The sequence below is a fragment of the Narcine bancroftii genome, chromosome 1 (genome assembly GCF_036971445.1).
Source record: "Narcine bancroftii isolate sNarBan1 chromosome 1, sNarBan1.hap1, whole genome shotgun sequence".
Taxonomy (NCBI): Eukaryota; Metazoa; Chordata; class Chondrichthyes; order Torpediniformes; family Narcinidae; genus Narcine; species Narcine bancroftii.
Window position 1 is genome coordinate 126,275,583 of NC_091469.1, and position 25,605 is coordinate 126,301,187.

Here is a 25,605-nt window from a genome sequence, read left to right on the forward strand (position 1 = left end):
GTCAGGGGCCTCAAAACCGGACCTCTGAGACCGAGTCACCACTCAGGGCCTGTTCAGCTTTGTGGAGTGACAGTGGCAGTGAGGACTGGGGCTCCAGTGTAGGGCTCCAGAGGTTACTGTGGCTGGCAGGGATAGTAATGGGAAAGGGAAGGGAGGAGAAATGCAAAGTGTGGAGATGCAAGAGACGGCAGAGTCCAGAGCAAAAAATAAGCGGTGGGAAGAACTCAGCAAGTCAACCAACAGCTGCTGAGGAAGAGGGACGAATGCTAGTGATACCCACGCTCCATATGTTTTTTTTCTATAATTCATTTTATGTACAAGCGGAAACGAGAAGTGAAGGAGCAAACTTGGGAAATTAAGTGAATGTCACGAGGAGGTAGGAATTGGAGTCAGTTCAAAGGGAAATTATGATATATTGGGTGTTTTGCTAGCAAGCAATGAAGTAGCAAAGAGAAATGTGAGTTGGTGTGGTAGGAAAATGAAGAGGAAGACAGCTAACAAAGTGGACAGTCCGCAGCTTATTAGCAGCAAAAAGGCTCCCTGTGTACCTTGCTCACTATTACAAGTACTTTGTGCTGGCAGTAGCATAACAAAACTGTTATCCCATTATTAGTTATTTTAAACAAGAGTAATTAGTTTTTTTTTTGTTTTTTTTTAAAATTTTTCACACCATAAATCACATTAGCTTTTAGCTACGGTAATTCTTATCTATGGTATTTTAAGGCTGTAATTTAATTTATCTTAAATAGATTCTTTTTCTTTCTTTGGCTTGGCTTCGCGGACGAAGATTTAAGGAGGGGGTAAAAGTCCACGTCAGCTGCAGGCTCGTTTGTGGCTGACAAGTCCGATGCGGGACAGGCAGACACGGTTGCAGCGGCTGCAGGGGAAAATTGGTTGGTTGGGGTTGGGTGTTGGGTTTTTCCTCCTTTGCCTTTTGTCAGTGAGGTGGGATTAACAGCTTACATAAACTACCAGAGGTAGAAAGTTAACAGGAAATAGTGCATTGAAAGTTGCACACAATGGAAGCCAAGCTCCAAATTGAAGGCCTAAAGATGTGAGAGTGAGTTTCAATAAGGTTCTCATATATCCACCAGAATGAAGCAGAACATCAGAAATCCCTGCAATGCCAACTCCTCAATACCGATGAACACCTTCTGTTATTATTCAGGCAAGTCTGAAATAGGTTCATGAGCAGTATAACTAACCAACCTGAAATCTACTTGAACAGGTCTGCGTTGATATAGATGAATGTAGTGATGGAAGGAATGGAGGCTGTACTCCCAATTCCCAGTGCATCAACACCATGGTAAGGCTTCCTACCATTATATTCTGTCTTCCATCTGGTATTCCTGCACTTTGTGTCCTTGGTGATCTTGCCTGTGTGATACATCCTGTGCCATTTGTCCCCCTACTGATCATTCTCTTTCTACTGTGTTGTAACTCTCACTCTTCCTCTTCCTGACCAGAATAGATTTGCCATTCCAGTGGGCAATGAGCAACGATTCCATACTACATTCGGTCCATAATTGTGACCCAGATCCATAATTTGTTAGATTAATGTCCTATTCCACTAACTTTCTAATCTCTCTACCTTTGGTTCACAAATGGTTCCAATGAAAGTATAAGCTCAAGAATGCAACCTGGCCTTTTGACTAGGAATAGTATTAGCTTCTGCACTCAACAAAGAGTTTCAGATAGTGCCTTTAATACTCCTATTTCTTTGTTCCATTTACTTCCCCTTCCCATGACACCACCTTCATTTTTCCTATTGAATCTCTCCTTCATTCCTCCATGATGTTTTATTTCTTGATTTTTCCAGTTCTGGTGAAATATTATTGACATGAGATATTAACTCTCTTCCTCTCAAAGACTATTTCTAGCATGTTTTGTTTTATGTTCGGATGTTCAGCACTTGCAGCGTTTATAGGATTGGCTCCGGTCAGTTTGACGGTCAGTCAGCTTTTTAACTTATTTGCTGATTGCTCTAGGGATCATTCAGATGTGGAGACTGTCAGACTGGATATGTAGGAGACCAACTGAAAGGCTGCAAACCAGAGAAGAGCTGCAACAACAGACTCCTGAACCCCTGCCACGCTAATGCACAATGCTTTCTGAAAAGAGATGGAATCATTTCTTGTATAGTGAGTTTACAAAGCAGGGATCGTGTACTCTAGAGGGATTGGGTACTGTGGGCTGGTTAAATAAATAAGAACCACAACAGAAAAAAAACACTTCAGGTGTCAATCAAGTCTAAAACCATCTGGTTCCTTTTCAATTATAATCAATGCTTTGGTTCACTGTGAGATCAAAAGACATCAAAGGAGGCTTCAAGACCTTGGGAAATTAAATGTCTTGGAGAGAATCCACAAAAAAAGATGTGTGCTGCCTTGTGGAAGGTGAGGTGACTGAAGTATTAAATTCATTAAAATATCTTTTCTTCTTCTTTGGCTTGGCTTCGCGGACGAAGATTTATGGAGGGGGTAAAAAAGTCCACGTCAGCTGCAGGCTCGTTTGTGGCTGACCAGTCCGATGCGGGACAGGCAGACACGATTGCAGCGGTTGCAAGGGAAAATTGGTTGGTTGGGGTTGGGTGTTGGGTTTTTCCTCCTTTGCCTTTTGTCAGTGAGGTGGGCTCTGCGGTCTTCTTCAAAGGAGGCTGCTGCCCGCCAAACTGTGAGGCGCCAAGATGCACGGTTTGAGGCGTTATATACAGCAATTAATAGTATGGATTTAAGTGTTATTGCAGGGAAGGCTTTATAACGAAGAGCTTTGGGTTGAAGCAAATTGTTGGCCAGTTTTTTTTCCCAAGTGGTATCTGTGATAATAGTAGAGCAACATTTTTTAATCACAAATTCAGTGACTGATAAGTACAAAATAACATCTCTACAAATAAAGTGATCTGTTTTTTAAAATATATTTTATTTTGTGAACTTAATTTCTTAAACGATGCTATACACAAACTTACATCTACTGTATTCCATATATTAATTATGATTTAACAATATATGTTCAAATATATATAAATGAAGCTAAGTATCAATTAATTTGATTAATAGCAATATTGCTTCTTTATTTCTAGTTATTTTTCTTCTCTTCTCTTCTCCAACTTTACTCACATTCCAGTAACATTGACTCCCCAGTGTGTTATCAACATGAACTAACAGCCTTTTGCCTTTTTTCCTGAGTTTGTCAGGAGTACGCTATTGTGTTACAGGAAGCATCTTAGTCCAACTTTCATCTGGTTTTCACAAGGTCATTTCCAACAGGTGTCAGTCAATAGTGGTCAGGAATTGGTGCCCTGAGTGTTTTTTTGTACGGTGTCTTGGTTTAGGGTTTCTGAAATCATCTGTACACACTATTAATGGGTCAATCAGCCCATCAAGTCTATACTAACTCTTTGCAACACCAATCATGTTCAACCCTCTCCCACATGAATGCTAATTCCATTTCTCTCTGCACCCCACTCCTGTCCCCAAATCCCTGCAATATATCCCTCATACATTTCCACTTCCCATTCAAAGGCCACAATGGAATCTGCATTCTCCACTCCACTAGTCATTCTTTAATCCAGCCACTTCCAGACAAAATACATTAATTTCTACATGATTCTGCAGGTTTCTTTTAATGGTCGTTGATGATCAAACCTTCAATCTTGATGGTAACAGGACTTCTTATTGTAACTCTTATCGTGTCTTTCCATAGTGTGGTATTGGTTGGGCTGGAAATGGCTACACCTGTGGCAAAGATACTGACATTGATGGATATCCTGACCAGGAGCTCAGATGCCGTGATAAGAGCTGTAGAAAGGTTAGCAAATTCTTCAACTTCTATTCCATTGTGGCAGGGTTCAGTTTTTACTATGCTCTCACTATGAGAGCAAAGATGCACTGAATATTTAGTCTTCTATAACAATGTAATGAAAACAACAGGATGAAGGAGACTTTAGAGCTGGAAACTGTGAACTTGATTAAGCTTCTCATACATGGTTTGTGATGAATTATGGTGAAATGTTTCCTATCCATTTCATCCTGCAGGCTCTCTTCCTTTCTTTGTTATCTTTCCAATATCTTTTTCCCGTGTTGTACGTCTGTTCAGAAATCAGAAGTGGAAACGAATACGCTGCAAAGAGTGTGTAAATTAAAATAAATATCCAGGAAGATTTCAAGAAATGTGTTGCTAGTAAGTCAAAATTAGTTTAAATGTTCTGGCCTCTGCCAAGGAGAACAACTGGCTGGGTTTAGGTCAGGATTTGACTGTGTCGACCCTTCTTAGATGGTGATGAATTCAAGGTGAACGTGAATGTGCTGAGAGGAAATTAGAACTTCCTTCTAGTTCCACTGGAGCTCCTCCAATTTGGGAGGGTGCACAATCCCAGGCGGCACTTAACAGCCTGGGATGTAGTCAGCTGCAACTGAGTGGAATTCTTACAAATCCTTTGTTTCTGAAACATTTTCTTCAGTCCCAGGAGTTCTTGGGGTTTGGGGGTTTAACTTTTGATCACAGTGAACAGATTAGCAATTTCATCGATCATTGATTGAGTACAGGAGCAGGAATGTCATGTTACAACTGTGCAAGAAGATGAGACCATACTTGGTGTATTACGTTCAACCCTTCATTCATACTTTACACAACTCGTATATGAATTAGGAGTTGGAGCACAGCATCTGACCCCCCTTGAACCTGTGCTACAATTTAATATCATGACTGATTGGATTGTAACCTCAACCCATATCACCCCTATTCACTAAAGTTTATTGTAAATTTATTGTAAATCAATCCACATCAGCCTGCAAGACAATCAAGATCTTTTTCCCAGGATAGGGGACTCTAAAACTAGGAGGCATGGGCTTAAGATGACAGTGGAGAGATTTAAACGTGACCTGAGAGGGACGTTTTTCCACACAGAGAGTGGTGGATATGTAGAATGAGCTGACAGAGGAAGTCTTAGAGATTGCTACAATATTTAAAAGTCATTCAGACAGGAACATGGATAGAAAAGGTCTCAGGGGATGCATGTGGTAAGGTTGTTTCCCATGGTAGGAGAGACTAAGACAAGAAGGCACAATTTCAGGATAAAATGGCATCAATTTAAAATAGAGATGTGGAAAAATATCTTTAACCAGAGGGTCGTGATTCTGTAGAACTTGTTGCCACAAGAGGCTGAGGAAGCGAGGTCATTGGGTGTACTTAAGGCAGAGATTGACAGGTATTTGATTAGTCAGGGCATCAAATGTTACAGGGAGAAGGCCAGGGAGTGGTGCTGATTGGGAGGATGGATCAGCTCATGATAGAATGGTGGAACAGACTCGATGAACAGACTTCTGCTCCTATATCTTGAGAACTTGTGATTCTGAGCTCAAATGGACAACTCCATCAGCATGGGCGAGATGGGACAAAGGGACTTTTTCCCTGCCATGTGACCCTATTCTCAGTTTGGGAGAAGCAGCTGGTGGGGAGAGAACATTAATTTATGTGCACTGGGCTTCTTTTCCAAGGAATAGAAATGACATCATTTCAATTAAAGTAGAACTTGGCATCACAAGTTTGTTTTTCCTTCCAGTTGCATTACTCATTGCTTTAAATTCTGCAAATTCAGCAGAAGGCAAGCAAGTACGTTTTCACTTTCATGGAAGATAGCTATCGGAGAAAATCAACATAGGAGTTATCAATCAAAGACTCTTCTCTAACTTCAAGAGTAAATCTGAATGACGAAGTAATGTGGGATCAACCTTCCTCTGACTGTTGGCTCATATCTATGTGGCCTGGCCTGAGTTGAATTTGTTTGGATCTGATATAACCCAAGATGCACAAGCTGTCAGAATTGTAGCCTTGAAAATAAGTACTGAACTATTAGCACAGGCTTGCATGCAGGATTGAGGACTGGCAGCTACAAATCCTTCTGGATAGTATCCATAAGCAATAGCCAAATGGGCCTTTATTCCTGAAGATGGATGGACGGGCCAGAAGAATTTCTCACTGTTAGTCTTTCTTCAGGTCTTTGGTTTAAATGAGGCGTACCACAAAACCTTCCAGACACTTTTAACTCAGCATCCACCTAAAAACCGGTTTGCAAATTGCAATATATAGTATCTGCCGGGCAATGTGACAGATACAGAATGATCAATATGGAACTCCAAACTGTCCTACTATTGTGGGTGGGTTGAAAACATCCTCGCAGCAGTTTAATTCTTCCGGCTTTATTAAGGAAGTCAAATATTCCAAGTAATTTAAACATTTCAATAGAATGTAATTTTCCTCTTTTTTTCCTCAGGACAACTGTATATTTGTTCCCAATTCTGGGCAAGAAGATGCTGATAGGGATGGAGCAGGTGATGCTTGTGACGACGATGCAGATGGAGATGGGATCTTTAACGTGCAGGTATGTGTATCAAAATATGCCAGGTTTAGTTGGAGACACGGGTTGCCCTCTGGGGACATCACAGCGACAGTAGAAGTAATGAAAAGAATGGGCTTCAACTTCACCTCTCACTGCCCACTAAACAGGTGCCTTGTACAGCTCAGTGCCATGGAGCTGCTCAATATCTGCTCAAGTGAACTTCCAGTTGTTTTTAAAATTAAATCTGGACACACAGCATGGTAATAGGCCCTTTCCGACCACGAGCCCATGCCACCCAACTATGCCCAATTGACCTACAATCCCCATACAAGGGTGGGAGGAAACCCATGGAGATACAGAGAGAACATACAAACTCCTTACAGACAGCACCAGATTCAAACCCCAGCCACTGGGTGCTGCAACAGCTTTGCGCTGACCGTGCTGCCACTAAAGCACTATTTTAAAAATGTTTTTTTTTTGGATGTGAAACAGCAGAAAAGCTATATTAAATCAACTAATTCATCCATTTCTGCCAATATTAATTTTGCCTTAATCTTTCCAAAGAGGTTCCTGTAATGAGAGTATCTGGCACCACTTTCTCAGGCAGTGTGTTCCACATTACAGAGAGTGGTGAGTGCCTAAACTGCATTGCTGGGGTGCTGGTGTAGGCTGGCACAATAGGGTTATCAAAAATACATTGCTTTGTAGCAGCATTTCAGTGCAAATATTGCTATAAATTACATTTTAAAAATAAATAAATTTGTGCAAAAATAAGAGGACGTGTGGTTCATTGAGATAGGCAGGTAGATGTAAAAAAAAGGGTCATGGGTGTGAGATAAGGAAGGATTAGAGAGTTACAGAGTAGGTTTACAAAGGTCAGCAAAACATCCTGGGCTGAAGGGCCTATACCAGGCTGTTATGTCCTATATTCTATTTGAATCACCTCTGGGTGAAAATGTCTTCCCTATTTCTGCTTGGGACCATTAATAACTACTTTTTGACGTCTCCTGGCAAGCCTTCTATCTCCTGATCCCTCCCAGCTGTGCGCGTGTCCAGTGCACAAAGGAAGTCAACGTGCGCACAAAAGGTCAGTTGCCTAAAATAATGTAGTAATTAATAATCGTACTTATTGAAAATAATCTCTTAGCAAATTGTTTCAGTTTTTCAACTACCACATTTGCAAGCCACTAATTTATGTCGCCTCACCTTTCCTGTTCTGCAGCTGCAGAACCACAAACTGAACAAAGTAGTTCAACTTGTATTATATTAAAACAGGCCAATACAGTTTTATTAGCCATGAGAGATAGGCTGTGCCAAAATTAGCTTGAAACAATTTCAATTTACATTTGCACAAACATTTAGTGCGCACCTAATTCATCCATTTCTACCAATATTAATTTTCCCTTAATCTTTCCAACTTTGTCACAGGGGGAAAAAAAACTGCCCAACATCAGATTTTTGCGTACACTGACTACTAATAATTGGAGGGAACTTTGCTTCTTTCCTCTCCCAACCTCAGCTCATCTGAAGCTTAGCTGCCAGTATCTAACATGAAGCCCTGCTGAGTCACCCCACTTCGGTTGTCTCCTAATTATTTTGTTTCCCATTGTCATTCATGCATTTAGCGTAGCAGTCTATTACAGCCCCAGCAACCCCCAATTCAGATCCACCACTCTCTGTGAGGCATTTGAGCATTGTGTCCAGGTTTCCTTCCACATTCCCAAGATGTATGGAGTTAGTAGGTTAATTGGTCACATGGGTGATTTTAGGGCCAGTTATTGTGCTGTATCTCTAAATTACAATTACATTGAAATGTAATTAAATTTCTTCATGACTTTGCCTCCATGCATTTGTTAATCTTTATGGATGCTACAAAAACTCTAACAGCTTCCTAAAGCTCTGTTCCTTTGCTTCCAGCTATCTGGGCACTCTCTTCTTTTCAAACCCCATTTAGCACCTTTACCTTTGGAATTTATTTCCACGCCAATCCACCTAATACTATCCCTTTCCTCCAACAGTTTTGACTTTAAAATCCATCCCTTTGACATTCACCTATTTGGTTAGTTGCCCATTCACTAGATGAATAAACTCAGACCTAAGTAAAGATCTGGTCCCACTGCAATTTGCCTACTGCCACAATTGCCCCAAAGCAGATGCAATCTCATTGGCTCTGCATTCAGGTCTGGACTACCTAAATAACAGCAACACCTACATCAGGCTGCGTTTCATCGATTGCAACTCAGCTTTCATCCATCCTCTCATCTCCTCAGTACTGGTCAGCAAACTCCAAAACCGAGGCCTCTGCACCTTTCTCTGCAACTGGATCCTTGACCACAGATACAGTCAGTGCAAATCAGTAACAACGCCTCCTCACTGAACATCAAAATAGGCGCACCTCATGGTGCGTACTGAGCCCACTGCTCTGCTCTACTCTATATACACTCATGACTGCATAGTTAGGCACAATTCAAATGCCATTTACAAATTTGTTGACACCACAGTCGTTGGTAAAATCACAGACAGCAATGAGGAAGTGTTTAGGAGTGAGATAGATCAGCTAGTTGAGTGGCATCACAGCAGCAATCTTGCACTCAATGTTAACAAAACTAAGGAACTGATTGTGGACTTCAGGAAGAGAAAAACAGGAGCACACAAATCATTCCTCATCGAGGGGTCAGCAATGGAAAAGTTCAAGCACTTCAAATTCCTGGTTGTTGACATCTCTTAAGATGGGGCCTTCATGTCGATGCCATCATGACGAAGACTTGCTAGCAGCTATACTTCATAAGGTGTTTGAGGAGATTTGGTATGTCACCAAAGACTTGCAAATTTCTACAGGTGCTCTGTGAAGAGTATGCTGTCTGGTTGCATCACTCTCTGATGTGGAGGTGCCCATGCACATGACAGGAAAGAGCCACAGAGAGTTGTGAACTCGGCCATTGTCATTATGGGGAGTAGTCCTCACTCTATTAAAGACATCTATAAGAGGCGGTGTCTCAAGGACCCTCACTTCCCAGGCCATGCCCTCTACTCATGGCTTCCATCAGGAGGGAGGTACAGGAGCCTGAAGACAATCACCCGAGAGTACAAAAAAAAACAGATTTTCCCCCTCCACCGTTAGGTTTCTGAATGGACAATGAATCACAGAAACTACCTCACTTTTTCTCATCTTTTTACACAAATTTATTTATTTTTAAAACATCTTATATTAGTTTTTGCACCTGTAATGCTGCCACCAAACAACGATTTGCATCGCACAGTCATGACAATAAACTCCGATTCTGATTTTGAATAATCTGCAGGGGATTCGATCAAGCCTCTTGGATCATCTCTCCACTAATTTGACCAACAAATTAAAGGAGGATGAATCTTTCAGCCTTGACTCGGATTCCAAGAATAATAAAAATGAAATCTACCATGAAGCTTTCAGATTGAGAAAGAATTTGAAAGTAGCATTCACATCGCTGTGCTTTGAATCATGGGGTGGGCTGCACAAATTCAGGGGCAAAGTTCAATGCAGACCTTTGTATTTTTAAAAAAATGTCACAAACAAGCCATCATCCTTAGTTGCCTTAAAGTTGTGGCATCTTGAATCACACAGCGTCAGGGGAAGGAGTGCTGCTCTGAGGTAAGAAGCCTGGATTTTTACAGGCCATGAAGAAGGTCTAGTGATCTAAAGTCCAGAAAATAAAGTGGATTACATTGACTTCATCTTTCAATCTTTTTATTAAACAGATTATAAGTAAACAATACATGAGGAGAATAAAATACAGAATCAAATAGTAAAAAGAGAAACATCAATATATTGCAATACATAATACAACATATAACATAATAACATATTGAACAATATTATCCTTTTATCCTCAATTTGAAATATTCATAAAAACAGAAAAAATTGTTATTAAAACCCCATCTAACCTACCTGTGGTGAAATCATGATTGTACATATTTGTCATATGTAAATGACATGACCTTTCCTGGTTGCCCCTGGTCTCACTGGCCAGTTCGTGACTTCTCCCCCATAAATGCTGTCATGCCACAAGCCTGCCCCCAGTTTGAGTCCAGGTCAGTGTGAGCGACCAACACAGGGAGGCTGCCAAACTCTTGCAAATAAGAGTCTTCAGTTTCGGCATCTTCAGTCTTTGTGTAATTGATTGTGCATCACTACCAAAATAAACCATGAAAAGCAACACCAAAAAAGGCTGGGCAGCCTAAAGTGAGTGTTCACTACAGTAGATCAAATCAAACTATTTATCTGATCTTTGCCAATAAAAAAAAACAGCAGAAATCAAGAACAGTCTGGAAGATAAAGTCAAAATATAAATTTACTCCAATGAAAATAGTTTATAAAAAGACGCCAAATCTCTTCAAACTTAACAGATGTATCAAAAGTACAACCCTTAATTTTTTTCTAAACTTCAACCTGACATAACCTGAGAGAACCATTGCATCAAAGTAGGTGAATTTGGATCTTTCCATTTAAATAAAATGGCTCTTCTGGCCAACAGTGTAAAGGGTACAACCTGATGTGAAGAGGTGGGAACTCAACTTACCTCTGGAACTATAATTCCAAAAATAGCAGTCAATTAATTAGGTTGCAATCTGATACCCAGTATAATTGATAATCTTGAAAATATCTGTCCAATATTTTTCCAATACAGAGCAAGACCAAAACAGTTATATGCATTAGTATGGCCACTTGTGATTTACATCTATCACACATAGGACTAATATTAGGAAAGATACAGATTGCATTGACTTTATTTTATTGGATGTTTTCCATCAGACAAAATCGAGACCTGGAGCAAAAAATGCAAAAATTTACTTCAGAGTCATCATTTACTCTTTTCTTTCCTAGATTTTTTTTTGCTGGAATATTAAGATTTCTCTTAGCGATTTTCCAAATGCTATGCATTTTTATTGTAGTTCTCTGTCAGATCCTTCATGGGACAGTGTTTGTAAGAACCCTGTGAATGAACTTAAGAATCTACATTAAAATGGGGGGAAATCAATATAATTATTTATGGTAAAAACATAATGCTGGCAGTGTACTTGATATAGCAAAGATAAAGATACACAATCATTATTTATAATATTAGCTGCTGGAATGTATGGGAATGAATGAAAGTATTTTGGAGCGCAGAATCTGTACAATAGTGCTGTCGGAACAGAATGCATTCACGGCTGCAATGATAATGACTGGAACAAATTCAGTCAGGTTCAGCCTCAGGTCATGACAATCTCAGCTGCCAGCTGGAAAACCTGGAAGCAGCTTTACAAATGCCAGGAAGTAAGGATAGCAACTAACCTTCATGAAGAGCCAGTTAACTGATCCCACATCAGCAGGAAAACTGTCCATAAATTTACACATGAGAGGGCTTGCATGGGGCTCATGACCTGCCGTTGAATTTGTTCTACTGGCTCTGTGACTGTACAATCAATCTATTAAAAGGGGCCTATTAAAAAGCATAATCAGTACATTCCTCCTACACTTTTGCGTCCATTACTTCAATTATTCATTTTGACATATTCGTTTTATAGGGTTTCCATAGAATCATCAAACACTACAACACAGATATAGGCCCTTTGGACCATCTAGTCCATGCCAAACTATTATTCAACTCATCCCATCAACCTGCACCCAGACCATACGCCTCCATACCCACCTCATCATTTACCTATCTAAATTCCTCTTATAAAATTGTGCCTGCATCCACCACTTCTGCTGGCAGCACATTCCACTCACTCACCACCATCTGAATGAAGAAGTTTTCCCTAATGTTCCCCTTCAGCATTTCATCTTTCACCCTTAGTCCATGTCTTACAGTCCTCTGGCATAAATAGGGAATGAATTAGGTCCTACAAAGTGAGTTTAGGGAGTTGGGCAGAAGGTTAAGAAGCAGGACTTCAAGCGTCGTATTCTCACGATTCCTCTCTGTACCACACGTAGTGAGAGTAGAAATTGAAGGATAGGCCAGATGAAGGCAAGGCTAAAGAGCTGGTGCAGGAGAGAGGGCTTTAGATATATGTTTCATTGACATTATTTCTGGGCAGGTGGTACGTAAACAAGGAAAATGGGTTGACATAGCGGTTAATGCAATGCCTTTACAGTGTCAGAAATTGGGACTGGGATTTGAATTCCACATTATCTGTAAGGAGTTTGTACATTCTCCACATGCCTGTGTGGGTTTTCCCTGTAGGCTCTGGTTTCCTCTCACTGTTCAAAACACACTGGGGGTGTAGGTTAATTTGGTGTAAATTGGGCGGCATGAACTCTTGGGCTGAAATGGCCTGTTGCTGTGCTGTATGTCTAAAATAAAGGCTGCACCTGAACTGTTAGGATTTGACAAGAACTGATATCTAGGCATGGAAATATAATGTCATGTCTCAGGAGACTTCAAACTGATTTGTTCGGGGTGTGGGAAGCATAGTACTAGAGCAGCAGGTGGAGTAAAAAATGTGGAGGCTAATTCCAACAAGTTCAGTTGGCAGAGCAGACAGAGGCAGAGTCATAACTTGGGAGGACTGGCAGGCTCAATTCTATTAACTTTAATGCAAGGAGCTTCATAGGTAAGTCAGCTGAGCCATGGATCAGCAGTTGGAATGATGGAATTGCCATCATGGAATGGTGGTTGAGGGAAGGGCAGGATTGACCAGTTTGTAAGTATAAAAGTTTCATGTTTGGCAGGGGCAAATGCAAAAGAGGAGGGGGATGGCTCACTACCAATTAGGGAGAGCACCTAAGAAATAATGTCCTGGAGGAATCAGCAAATAAGGCTACTGTTGGGCACTTTCAGTAGCCCCAATAATTACAAGGACAAAGATTGAGGGGAACAATAGGCTTTATTGTACAGAAGCCTTGAGCTGGCCCGGATCCAAGCTAGGGAAGTGCAGGGAAGGGAGAGGTGGCCTGACCTTTATGGCTTGGGTCTCAGGGGAGGAGTCCAGGTAAGAGTGTCATCACGGGGCGGGCCAGCCCGAGCTAATTAGCACACACAATCCATACCATTTCAGCTACATGGATAGAATTTAGGAAAAAGAGAGGTGTTCTGGGGTTTCAATATAGGGACTACAGCAGGAATTAGAGAAACGGGTGTGTAAATTGCCGAAAGGTGTAAGAGCAATTGGGTACAGTAATGAGGAATTTTAACTCTCCGATATTGTCTGGGATTCCCTTAGTGTAATGATCAGGCAAAGCGGAGTCATGTGAGAGATGTGAGAGATGGGGGAAAAGCAATCAGTTGGAGGAACTCAGCAGGTCAAACAGCATCAGTGGGAGGAAAAGAATGGTCAGTCATAACCCTTCATTAAGGTTAAAACAATATTAAGAGCATCCAAGAATTTTTTTTTTTCTTTGCTATTCTTTGCACTTAAAAACTTGTTTTGATGAATATCTAACTTCAATTGGGAAATATCTCCCAATAAAAATACTCTGGGATCCTTCAAAATTTGCGCCTTCAAAACTCATCCCAATAAAATACTTCTAACCTTCCAAAATTTATCTACTTTTTCACATTACCAGACTGCATGCAGGAAAGATCCCCTTTCTTTATTACATCTAAAACATTGATCAGAACAATTCGAATGAAGTGCATGCAATTTGTATCGAGTATAATATAATAGATGTAAAAAATTAAATTGTACCATTTGATAACTAACATTAATTGTATTAGTTACACTTTCATAGTATAATTTTGACCATACTTTGTCTTGAATCTGTATATTTAAAACTTTTTCTCATCTACATTTAGATTTGAATAAATCCTTCTTCTGAATAGTCTCTTGTAATTTGATATACATATTAGTAATAAATCTTTCAATAAATGTATCCATTATTAGATATTCTAATACACTTTGTTCTGGCAATTTAAAATTCCTCCCTAATTTTCTTTTTAAATATGATTTAAGTTGATAATAAGAAAAAAAAGTATTATGTGGTATATTATTCTTATCTTTCAATTGATCAAAAGTCAAAAAAATCACAAAAAAAATCCCTTATTCTTTTTATTCCACAATTATACCAAACATCAAAAAGGCAATTATTAACTTTAAAAGGAATTAAAGGATTTTGATTTAATATAATTTTAGGCAACTAATAATTCTTCATTCCTCTTTCTACATGTTCTACATTCCATACTTTGTCTATGCTTCAAAACTGGTGGATCTGATTTTCCTTTTAATAACACATCATGCTATTTATATAAACTGTGTTCAGAATTACTTTTTCCTATTTTACTCATTTCCATTTGCACCCAGGCAATCTATTCATCGGTCTGATAATAAGAAGACAAAAATCTAAGTTGAGCCTCTTTATACTAATTTTTTAAATTAGACAATTGAAGTCCTCCTTGATCAAATTTCCATATTAATTTTTCCAATGCCATCTGAGATGTTTTATACCTCCAAATAAATCTTCTTACACTTTTATTTAAATCCTGAAAAAAAACATTATTGGTACAAAAATTGGAGAAGATTGAAAAAGGTATTGAATTCTAGGAAAGATATTGATCCTCACACAATTAATTCTTCCCATTAAAGAAATAAACCTTCTTTAATTTTCCTCAATAAAGGTATGTAATTTAATTTAAATAAATAATCTAAATTCTTATAAACATTAATTCCTAAATATTTAATTGTACAAATCTGCCATTTAAATTTTATCCCTTTCTTAACTTGAACATAATCTGTCTCAATCATTGGCATCACTTCACTTTTATCAATATTTACTTTGTAACCTGATACTAACCTATACTCTGCCTATCGATCATTTACGTTTTGTAATGAGCTTTCAGGGTTTGTAAGATATAGTATCTTACATCATCTGCAAAAATACTAATTTTATGTTCTTTATCATGTATCTTCAAGCCCTCAATCTCATTATCACTTCTTAACACCTCATCTAAAGGTTCTATAGCAAATGCAAATAAAAAAAGATAATGGACATCCTTGTCTAGATGATCTTTCCAACAAAAAAGATTTTGATATTTGTCTATTTGTAATCATCTTAGCCTTTGGAGAATTATATAGTGCTCTCATCCAATTTATAAAATTTGTCAGAATTCCAAAAACCTTCAGTACTTTAAATAAATAATCCCATTCTAATCTATCAAATGCCTTTTTTGCATCTAAAGCTAAAGCCACTGATGGTATTTTTCTTTTCTGAGCCATATCTATTAAACTTAAAAATCTAACAATATTATCTGCTGATCTATTTTTAATAAAACCTGTTTGGTCCATATTAATCAATTTAGGTAAACATTTAGCTAATCTATTAGCTATTAGTTTGGACAAAATTTTATAATCAATTTTCAATAGTGAAATTGGTATATATGAAGATGGAAACAAAGGGTCCTTCCCTTTTTTTGGAATAACTGTATTAACGCAGTTGTAAACAACTCAGGTAAGTCCCAAAGATCTTCCATTTGATCTAAAAATCCCATAAATATTGGAATTAATAACTCTTGAAATTCTTTATAAAATTCTGGAGAGAAACCAGAAGACATCAATATATCATATAATTCTGTAACTGTAAATGGATAGCAATAGCAAAGAAATCTATACCTGTAACATGGAAATCTGTTGATATTGTGGGGTTGAATAGATGGCGAATGGAACTACTAAATTGTATACCATTAGAGAGAATAACCTATAATTTATGAAATCAACCAAAAAATTTGGATAGGATTTGGAAACCCTACATGGATTTTATTGCTACAACTTTACCATGCCCCCATCCAACCTGCTCTAATTAGTTATGGTTTAAGATCGTTATGTAAACTGAAATTAATTAATTAAAAGATATATTTTATTAGACAGACTTTTTCTTTTCTTTTTTTCCTACTTTTTTGGGGAGGGAGAGAGGTGGGTGGGGGAAGAAAATATATAAAAATTGTATTATTTTTGTGTTGTAATTTTTATCATTTTTGTTATGGATAAATGTTGTATATGTTTTGATGCAAATGGAAAATAAAATTAAAAAAGAATATTTTTGAGACAAGGTCACAGAACTATGTAGATAGGATCTCAACTCAAAATATCAACATTTCCACCCAGATAGCCTTTATAAATTGAATATAGAAGTTGGGACATTATGTTAAAGTTATATAAAACATTGGTGAGGCCAAATATGGAATATTGTGTGCAGTTTTGGTCACCTAACTGAGGTACAGGGAAAGGTTAAACAAGTAAGGACTTTATTCCCTGAAGCATAGAAGAATGAGGGGAAATTTGATGCAGGTATTTAGAATTATGAGGCAGATAAACAGAGTAAATTTAAGTAGATTTTTTCCAGTGAGGGCAGGTGAGATAGAAACCAGAGGGTTAAGGATGAATTAGGGGGCGGGGGGGTGGGATGGCGGGGGGCATGCAAAGAACTTAGATAATTGTGTTTTGGTTGAACTCTGTGAAGAGTATCAACAAGGCAATTAAAATCTCAAAATTAAGATATTTTTTAACTAAAAATGAATAAAGCAAGTACCAAGAGTTCAAGGCAGCAGAAAACAAAGGCCAAGGAAGTTTCTACCAGTAACATCGAGCAAAATTTCAAAAGGGAGCAGCATAAGAGTGGCCAGTCGGAACAAGAACTAAATATTATCCTGGAGAAAATGGAAAACATGAGTAACCTATTTGCAGGCATCGAAACTGTGATGAAAGGATGACTGAAATTAAAGAAATCATTGAAGACTTAATGCAAAGAATGATCCAAGCAGAAAATAGACTCGGTAAACACACAAGATAAGCTAAAAGTTATGGAAAAAGATGTGAAGAAATGGATGTTGGACAGATAAAGTCTGCTGGTAAAGATCGACCACATAGAGAATTTTAGCAGACTAAACAATGTTCGAAATAGTGGACTGAAAGAAGGGATTGAGGGAAGAGATCTGGTGAACTTCTTTGATCCCACAAGTACTGGGAGAAGACAAATTCAGAGTAAAATTATATATTGAAAGGGATCACTGGACCCACGGACCCGAAAGAGCCAGAAATCAGCAACCACAACCAGTCCTGGCAAGACTTTTGAGTTACCAGGAAAGGGAGAGAATTCTGAGAGCAACATATGAATACTCTAGGCAGAATAATGGCCCACCCAAGATTGACCATGAAAAAGTGCTTTTTTTTTCAAGATTTTATTCCTACTTTGATTAAGCAAATGAAGGAGTATGACAATTTAAAAAGACAATTGCATTCTAAAAATTTGAAAGACTCCATGATATACCCCATGACTGTGAGGGTCAAAGTAACGGAAGGTAATCGGAAATTTTTCAAGACTAAGAACATGGTGGAAGACTTCTTGTGAAGTTTATGAAAAGAATAAAGTTTCCAAAGAAGAAGACTGTGAAGCATGTTTATAATGGGACTAAGTCAAAGATACATTTTTAAACCATCTTGTATTTATTGTTGAAAAGGAAATTTTATTTGAATATTCACGGAGTGCTCTATAAAAAGTGAAAATTTGGGAAAAGTAGTGGCAGGGTGGAGAATCCAGTCTAAGGGGGAGAATGGTGCCTGGAGAGAAGTATAAAAAAAAGATGGTGCTAAAGGGAGGGGTTCTTCTTCCTCGAGAGATTTCACAGGCTTTTCTCACAGGCTTTCGGGGTCTCCTGATTTTTAAAAGGGAAAGATCATTGCATTATTTAAACAACTGAAAATGTTTTATTGTTAAACAATATTTGTTTAAAAATCAGTATGGATAGAACATTAAAATTTATTAGTCTTAATGTTAATGGGATAAAGAGAACAATGAAAAGGAAGTGGGTCTTGGCATATCTAACAAAAATTAAAGGCAGGTGTAGTCTTTCAACAAGAAACACATCTTACCAAATCAGAGCATGCTAAATTAAAAAGAGGATGGGTGGAACAAGTAATCTCAACTTCATTTGGCTCAAAAGCAAGAGGAATAGCAATTTTAATTAATAAAAATATGCCAATAATAATAGAAGAAACAGTGAATGAGCAAGCCAGAAGATTTGTAATGGCATATTATAACATTTATGCAGAATCATGGACTTTTATGAATATCTGCACACCAAATTATGATGATGAAGTCTTTATGAAGGATATATTTTTAAAAGCAGCAGAGGGAAGACAAAATATACTGGTCAGAGGAGATTTCAATTTCTGTCTAGATCCAATACTGGATAAATTAGCCAGAACAGTAACAAGGGCAAAAGCTGCAAAAACAGCGCTATCATTTATGAAGGATTTAAATTTGATTGATATATGGAGGCAGCTTAACCCCTTGAAAGAGACTATTCATTCTACTCAAGGATACATTGACTCGCATACAGGGATTTATTTGTTTTTAATGTCTGCCCAATTAAAAAGTAGTGGTAAAAATGAAATATTTGGTGAGACTTTTATCAGATCATCCACCATTAATTTTAACTATTGTGATAACAGAAAAACAAGAAAGAGTGTAGAGATGGCATCTCAATGCCACAGTGTTGAAAAGGAAAGACTTTTGTGAGTTTATTAAGAGACAGATAGAATTATTTCATGAAACTAATCTACTGATAATAGCTTTTTAATAAGGGATATGCTTAAAGCTTACTTAAGAGGACAAATTATCTCATACAAAATATCTTGAGATAATATGCTAGAGCTGGATGGTTTAGAGAAAGATAGAATGAAACTGGGAAAAAAATCAAAGAACAGGGTTACAATAAAAATACAGATTATTAGAGAATTTAAAAAATTGAGATATAACACATTACAAACATTTAGAATTGAAAAAAATATTAAAAATGAAACAAAAATATTATGAATTAGAATGGGCACAAAGCTTTATCTTGACCATTAAAGACAGAAGAATCATCTAGGATGACAAATGCAATAAAAAGAGGCCAAAATTATAACATATAATCAAAAATAAATAAATAAATAGCATTTTAGACAGTATTAGATGAACCTATGTAAATCAGAATTATTAGGAGATAAAAATGCAATGGATGCATTTTTAATAAATATTGAACTTCCAAAATTAGAAGATAGTGAATGAGTTGATTAAGATACCCCCTTCACAAGAGAAGAAATTGAGAAAGCTTTGGGAATTTATAACCTAACAAATATCTGGGGGCGGATGGATTTCCTACTGAGTTCTATAGACAAGTTAAAGATTTATTGATGCCTCTTATGACTGATGTACTGGACTGGATAGTGGAGACCCAGACCCTCCCAGAATCTTTCTCAACTGCTATAATTACAATGTTGCCAAACAAAAGTATAAAACCATTAAAAACTTCATCATATAGACCTAGATCACTTCTGATTATAAAATATTGGCAAAGGCACTAGCTAATAGATTTGGACAATATTTACCAAAATTAATACTTACAGACCAGGTGCGATTTGTTAAAGGAAGGCATTCTTCAATAGTCTAGTTAAATTATTTAACATGATACACATGGAAAAATCAAAGTTGAATCCAAGAATAACTATCTCCCTAAACACAAAAAAGCATTCAACCATTATATAATGATCTTCTTTATTTAAAACATTGGAATAATTTGGATTAGGCAGAAAATATATGAATTGGATAAAAATCTCTTTAACATAAACCACAAACCAAAATCATAACTAATAGTCAAATGGATTGAACATTGGCTGAAAGGGAGAGGCCAGAGAGTGGTAGTGGATAATTGTCTGTCAGGTTGGAGGCCGGTGACCAGTGGTGTGCCTCAAGGATCTGTATTGGGCCCATTGTTGTTCGTTATATACATTAATGATCTAGATGATGGGGTGGTAAATTGGATTAGTAAATATGCAGACGATACTAAGATAGGTGGAATAGTGGATAATGAAGAAGGTTTTCAAGGATTGCAGAGGGATTTGGGCTGCTTAGAAAAGTGGGCTGAAAAATGGCAGATGGAATTTAATGCTGATAAGTGTGAGGTGCTTCATTTTGGTAAGAAGAATCAGAACGGGACATACGTGGTAAATGGGAGAGCATTGATGAATACAGAAGAGCAGAAAGATTTAGGAGTAACGGTACATCGTTCCCTGAAGGTAGAAACTCACGTGAATAGGGTGGTGAAGAAGGCTTTTAGTATGCTGGCCTTTATCAATCATTGCATGGAATATAGGAGTTGGGAGGTGATGTTGAGACTGTATAAGACGTTGGTGCGGCCTAATTTGGAGTTCTGTGTGCAGTTCTGGTCGCCTAATTATAGGAAGGATATAAACAGAGTGGAGAGAGTGCAGAGAAGGTTTACCAGAATGTTACCTGGGTTTAAGCATCTAGAGTATAGGGAGAGATTGGACAGATTAGGTCTTTATTCTTTGGAGCGTAGAAGGTTGAGAGGGGATTTGATAGAAGTATTTAAGATTATGAAAGGGATAGACAGAGTGGATGTGGATAGACTATTTCCGTTAAGAGGAGGAAAGATTAAAACAAGAGGACATGAGTTAAGAATTAAGGGGCAGAGGTTTAGAGGTAACATGAGGGGGAACTTCTTTACTCAGAGAGTGGTAGACGTGTGGAATGAGCTTCCGGGAGAAATAGTGGCAGCGGAGTCAATTGTATTATTTAAGAAAAGGTTGGACAGGTATATGGGTGAGAAGAAGATGGAGGGTTATGGGCATTGTGCAGGGAGGTGGGACTGGAGAGGGGTGTTTGGTTCGGTGCGGACTAGAAGGGCCTAATGGCCTGTTTCCGTGCTGTAAATTGTTATGTTATGTTATGTTAATCAGATGTCAGCAGTTTTTCCCTTGAGTAGATCAAGTAGATAGGGGTATCCTCTGTTCCCAGTGCTGGTGGAGATTATAAAGAGAGATCTGGATATTAAGGGCTTCAACGTTGGACAGGAAAAACATAAAATTAGCTTATTTGCTGATGATGTGCGATTATATATGTCTGACCTGGCTGAATCCTTGATAAAATTACGAACTATACTAGAAAAATATGGAAGAGATCAAGTTATAAAATAAATATGGACAAGTGTGAATAAGTAAGTTTGACATCAGTGGTGGGGAAACTAATGGAAGGAATTCTTAGGGATAATATGTATAAATATCTGGATAGGAAGGGATTGATCAGGGACACCCAAAATGGGTTTGTGAGGGAAAAGTTGTGTTTGACGAATCTTGTTGTATTTTTTGAAGAGGTGACCAGAAAAGTTGATGAAGGTAGAGCAGTTGATGTGGTCTATTTGGATTTTAGTAAGGTTTTTGATAAGGATCCATATGGAAGGTTAGTGAAGAAGGTTCAATCTCTCGGGACTAATATAGAGATAGTCAGATGGGTTCAGCGGTGGCTGGAAGATAGGCACCAGAGAGTCATGGTGGACAACTGTATGTCAGGATGGAGGCCGGTGACGAGCGATGTGCTTCAGGGATCAATGTTATGTCCTTTTTTGTTTGTCATTTATATTAATGATTTGGATGACGGGGTGGTAAATTGAGTGAGTAAATATGTGGACAATACAAAATTGGGGAAGTTGTGGATAGTGAGGAGAATTTTCATGGACTACAGAAGGATTTGGACTGTTTGGAAAGGTGGGCTAAAATGTGGCAGATGTAGTTTAATGTAAATAAGTGTAAGGTGCTTCATTTTGGGAAGAATAACCAAAACAGGACATATGCAGTGAAGGGGAGGGCACTGAGGAATGCTGAGGAACAGCAGGATCTTGGAATAATGGTTCAGCATACCTTGAAGGTGGATTCCCATGAAGATAGGGTGGTGAAGAAGGCTTTTGGTGTGCTGGCCTTTATAAATCATAGCATAGATTATAGGAGCTGGGAGGTGATGTTGAGACTGTTTAAGGCATTGGTGAGAGTTTTGCATGCAGTTCTGGTCTCCAAATTATAGGAAGGATATAAATAAGGTAGAGAGGGTGCAAAGAAGGTTTACAAAACTGTTGCCCGGATCGCAGTATCTTGAAAAAGGAGAAAGATTGAGTAGACTGGGACTTTATTCATTGGAGTGTAGAAGGTTGAGAGGGGATTTGATAGAGGTATTTAAAATTATGAAGGGAATAGATAGAGTAGATGTGAATAGGCTCTTTCCCCTGAGGGTAGGGGAGATTGGAACAAGGGGTATTAAGTTAAGGGTTAGAGGGCAAAACTTTAGGAGTAATATAAGAGGATGCTTCTTCACTCAGAGAGTGGTGGCTGAGCGGAATGATTTACTGGAAGAAATAGTTGTGGCAGGGTCATTTTTGTTTTTAAGAGGAGGTTAGGTGAGTACATGGATGTGAGGGGATTGGAGGGTTATGGGCATGGGAGTGGATAGTGGAGTTTCACGTAAATCGGTGCAGACTGGAAGGGCCGATATGGCCTGTTTCCGTACTATAAATCGTTATATGGTTATATAATGCCATTGATGAATTTTCATTATGAAAGATATAAAAAAATGTAGTAGATTTAAATGGAAGATAGATGGAATCAAATATTTAGGAATAACAATGGATAATAATTTACCGAACTTATATAAATTTAATTACACTCTTAGATAAAATAGAGAAAGACTTACAGAAATGGAAAGACTTGCTGATTACTATAGTGGGAAGAGTAAATTCTATTAAAATGAAGATGATGCCAAGATTACAGTATCTTTTTCAATCGTTGCCTTTTGCACTACCTGAAAACTTCTTTAAATTATTAAATAATTATATAACAAAGTGCCAAGAAATTGGAAAAGCTAACATGGGATAATAAACTGGGAGGACTTCAGCTCTGGATTTTCAGAAGTATTATTTATCAGTACAAGCAAGATTTTTATCATTCTTCTTTGAAGGAGACAGTCGCCCCCACCCCCCCCCTTGGATCCAAATGGGATTCAAATCAATAAAAGAGGGGACAGTGAAGGACTTCATTTACAAAAAAGACACAAAACCCTATATTAATACATATGATTAGAATATGGCTAGAAATAAATTAGTGTATTGGTAAAAAGACCAAGTATATCATTGAGGACACAATTATGTAAAAATGTGATGCTGCCCATGACTCTGGGTAACAAAATATTGAACTCATGGCATGATGAAGGAATATATATTGATGACTGTTATGTGGAAGGATCGCTTATGTTCTTTGAACAATTAAGAAATAAATATGGAGAAATTAATGGGATGTTCTTTTTGTTTTCTCTAGCTAAGATCATTCCTAAGAGAAAAATGGGAACCAAACTTGGCCCTACCTGAAATTAGTGAAATGGAACAAGCAATTTGGCTGGGGAGTACACCTAAATTTATAACTAAGATGTACTATATTATCCAGAATGAAAGTGCGAAACTAGGTTTACAGAGATCGAAAGAGAGATGGGAATTGGATCTAGGTGTTACAATAACAGAAAGATGTTGGTCTGATTGGTGTTTGGCTAGCACGACATCAATTATAGATGGAACATACGGATTAGTGCAATATAATTTCCAACACCAATTATATCTCACACCACAGAAGTTCCATAAATGAAAATCTGAAATATCGGAGATGCTTTTTAGGTGTGGAACAGAAATAGGAACTTTTTACATGCTACATGGTCATGTGTGAAGGTGAAATATTTCTGGCAGGATATTACTGAAATATTAACAAGGATAACAGGGGTGGCCTTCACAGGCAACCCAGAGCTTTATTTTCTGGGCAACCTTATTGAAATAAACAATAAATTAACTAAATTTCAAATTTCATTTATTAAAATAGTCTTAGCAGTAGCTAAAAAATGTATTGCAATTACTTGGAAATTTGACTCTCCTCTGCATACAACTTACATACAAAAATTACATACAACTTAAAGAACAAATATGACATATTTATCAAGATATGACAGCCATATTTGGACCATATAGGGGACCAGTTATAATTATAATCATAATTATAAAAAGGACAATAATAGATACTGCTATAATATAAATGCAAATGACTTCCCCATATAGAATTTTTTGTGAGCCCTGATGGTGTGTGGATTTATATTGTGAAAGGGAGGGAGAGGGTTTGTTTTGGTTGTTTTTTGTGAGGAAAAACTTTTATATATACACACTTTGATATCAGAGAGTTTACTATGATTATTTATGGGGAAAAAAAACAAAAATTAAATTCAAAAAGAAGGTGATAGGGAAATTGTTTAGGGAGACCATTAGGGGAAACTTCACACAGAGAATGGCAGGAGTGTGGAACAAGCTACCAGATGAAGGCTGGCTCAATTTTAACATTTAATAAGAATTTTGACAGCTACATGGATGGGAGGGGCATGGGTGGCAATGGACTGGGTACAGGTCAGTGGGACTAGGCAGAATATTAGTTTAGCACAGATTATGCTTGTTTTCTGTGTTGTAATGCTCTAAGATTCTATGATGTTTGACCTGTTGAATCTGCCAGCAGTTTGTTTTTGATACAGAGAGTCATACTTGAGATAAGGAAATTAAACTGAGCAAGTGATGAAAGTGTAAATGGGGAGCAATATGGGAATAGTGATCATACTGTATTTCTTTCAGTTTCAAGGCAATTATGGAAAATGATTAAAGTTGGTCCTCAAGTTATTGTCTTTAATTAGGGGAACACTTTTCAATACTGTAAGTAGATTAAAAGCAGCTGCTTCCAAGTAAAATGACAACAGATGAGTGGGAGTCATTTAAAAGAGAGTTGGCAAGAGTTCAGGGCTAGCATATTCCCATAAAAGAGAAATACAAAGATGGCAAGATTCATTAACTTTGGATGATAAAGGATATTGACAGTTTGATCAGGAAAGAAATATAAGGAAATAGCAGGAATAGGCAACTGGGTTTAGAGAATATAAAGAGTGTAGGTGAGACCCTAAGAAAGAAATGAGAAGAAGATAGCTGGGACCCTGATGGAGATGTTTGTTTCAGATGTGGACTGTAAGGCTGGAGGATAATGTTGTTAAATAAGAAAGACTGCCAACACTGTGATTGTGGTGTAATACTGCAGAAATTCAGCAAGAAACATGGCATTCTTTATAGAAAATAAATATAAAGTTAAACAAGAAAGTCTGCCAACTCTATGATTGCGATATATAACTTTGCTATAAATAATGTTGCATAACCTGCTGAGTTTCTCAAGCACTTGAAATGGAGAATAATAATGTTTTTTTTTTATTTAAGAAGAGCAGCAGGGATAATACATATCACTATAGATCCTTATTTTATGTTTTAAAATTGTGTTCTATACACAGTGTACCTGTATATAATGCTATGGATAATCTGTTGGCCTGTACGCAGAAGAACCCTTCTCACTGCATTAGTATACAAAATAAACTTGAACTCCAAGTACATTGAAAAGGCATCTGTTAGTTGTGAAAAAGTTATTGGAGA

General features: G+C 37.6%; 1 protein-coding gene across 3 annotated transcripts in view; it reads left to right on the forward strand.

The window, feature by feature from the left end:
- Positions 1-25,605, forward strand: part of thbs4a (thrombospondin 4a) — a 156,146-nt gene that overhangs the window by 73,411 nt on the left and 57,130 nt on the right. For all 3 annotated transcript variants that reach the window (XM_069938527.1, XM_069938525.1, XM_069938535.1), the window contains exons 9-12: positions 1,229-1,306; positions 1,989-2,141; positions 3,703-3,807; positions 6,272-6,379. In XM_069938527.1, the coding sequence (XP_069794628.1) occupies positions 1,229-1,306; positions 1,989-2,141; positions 3,703-3,807; positions 6,272-6,379 (444 nt within the window). The remainder of the gene's footprint in view (positions 1-1,228; positions 1,307-1,988; positions 2,142-3,702; positions 3,808-6,271; positions 6,380-25,605) is intronic.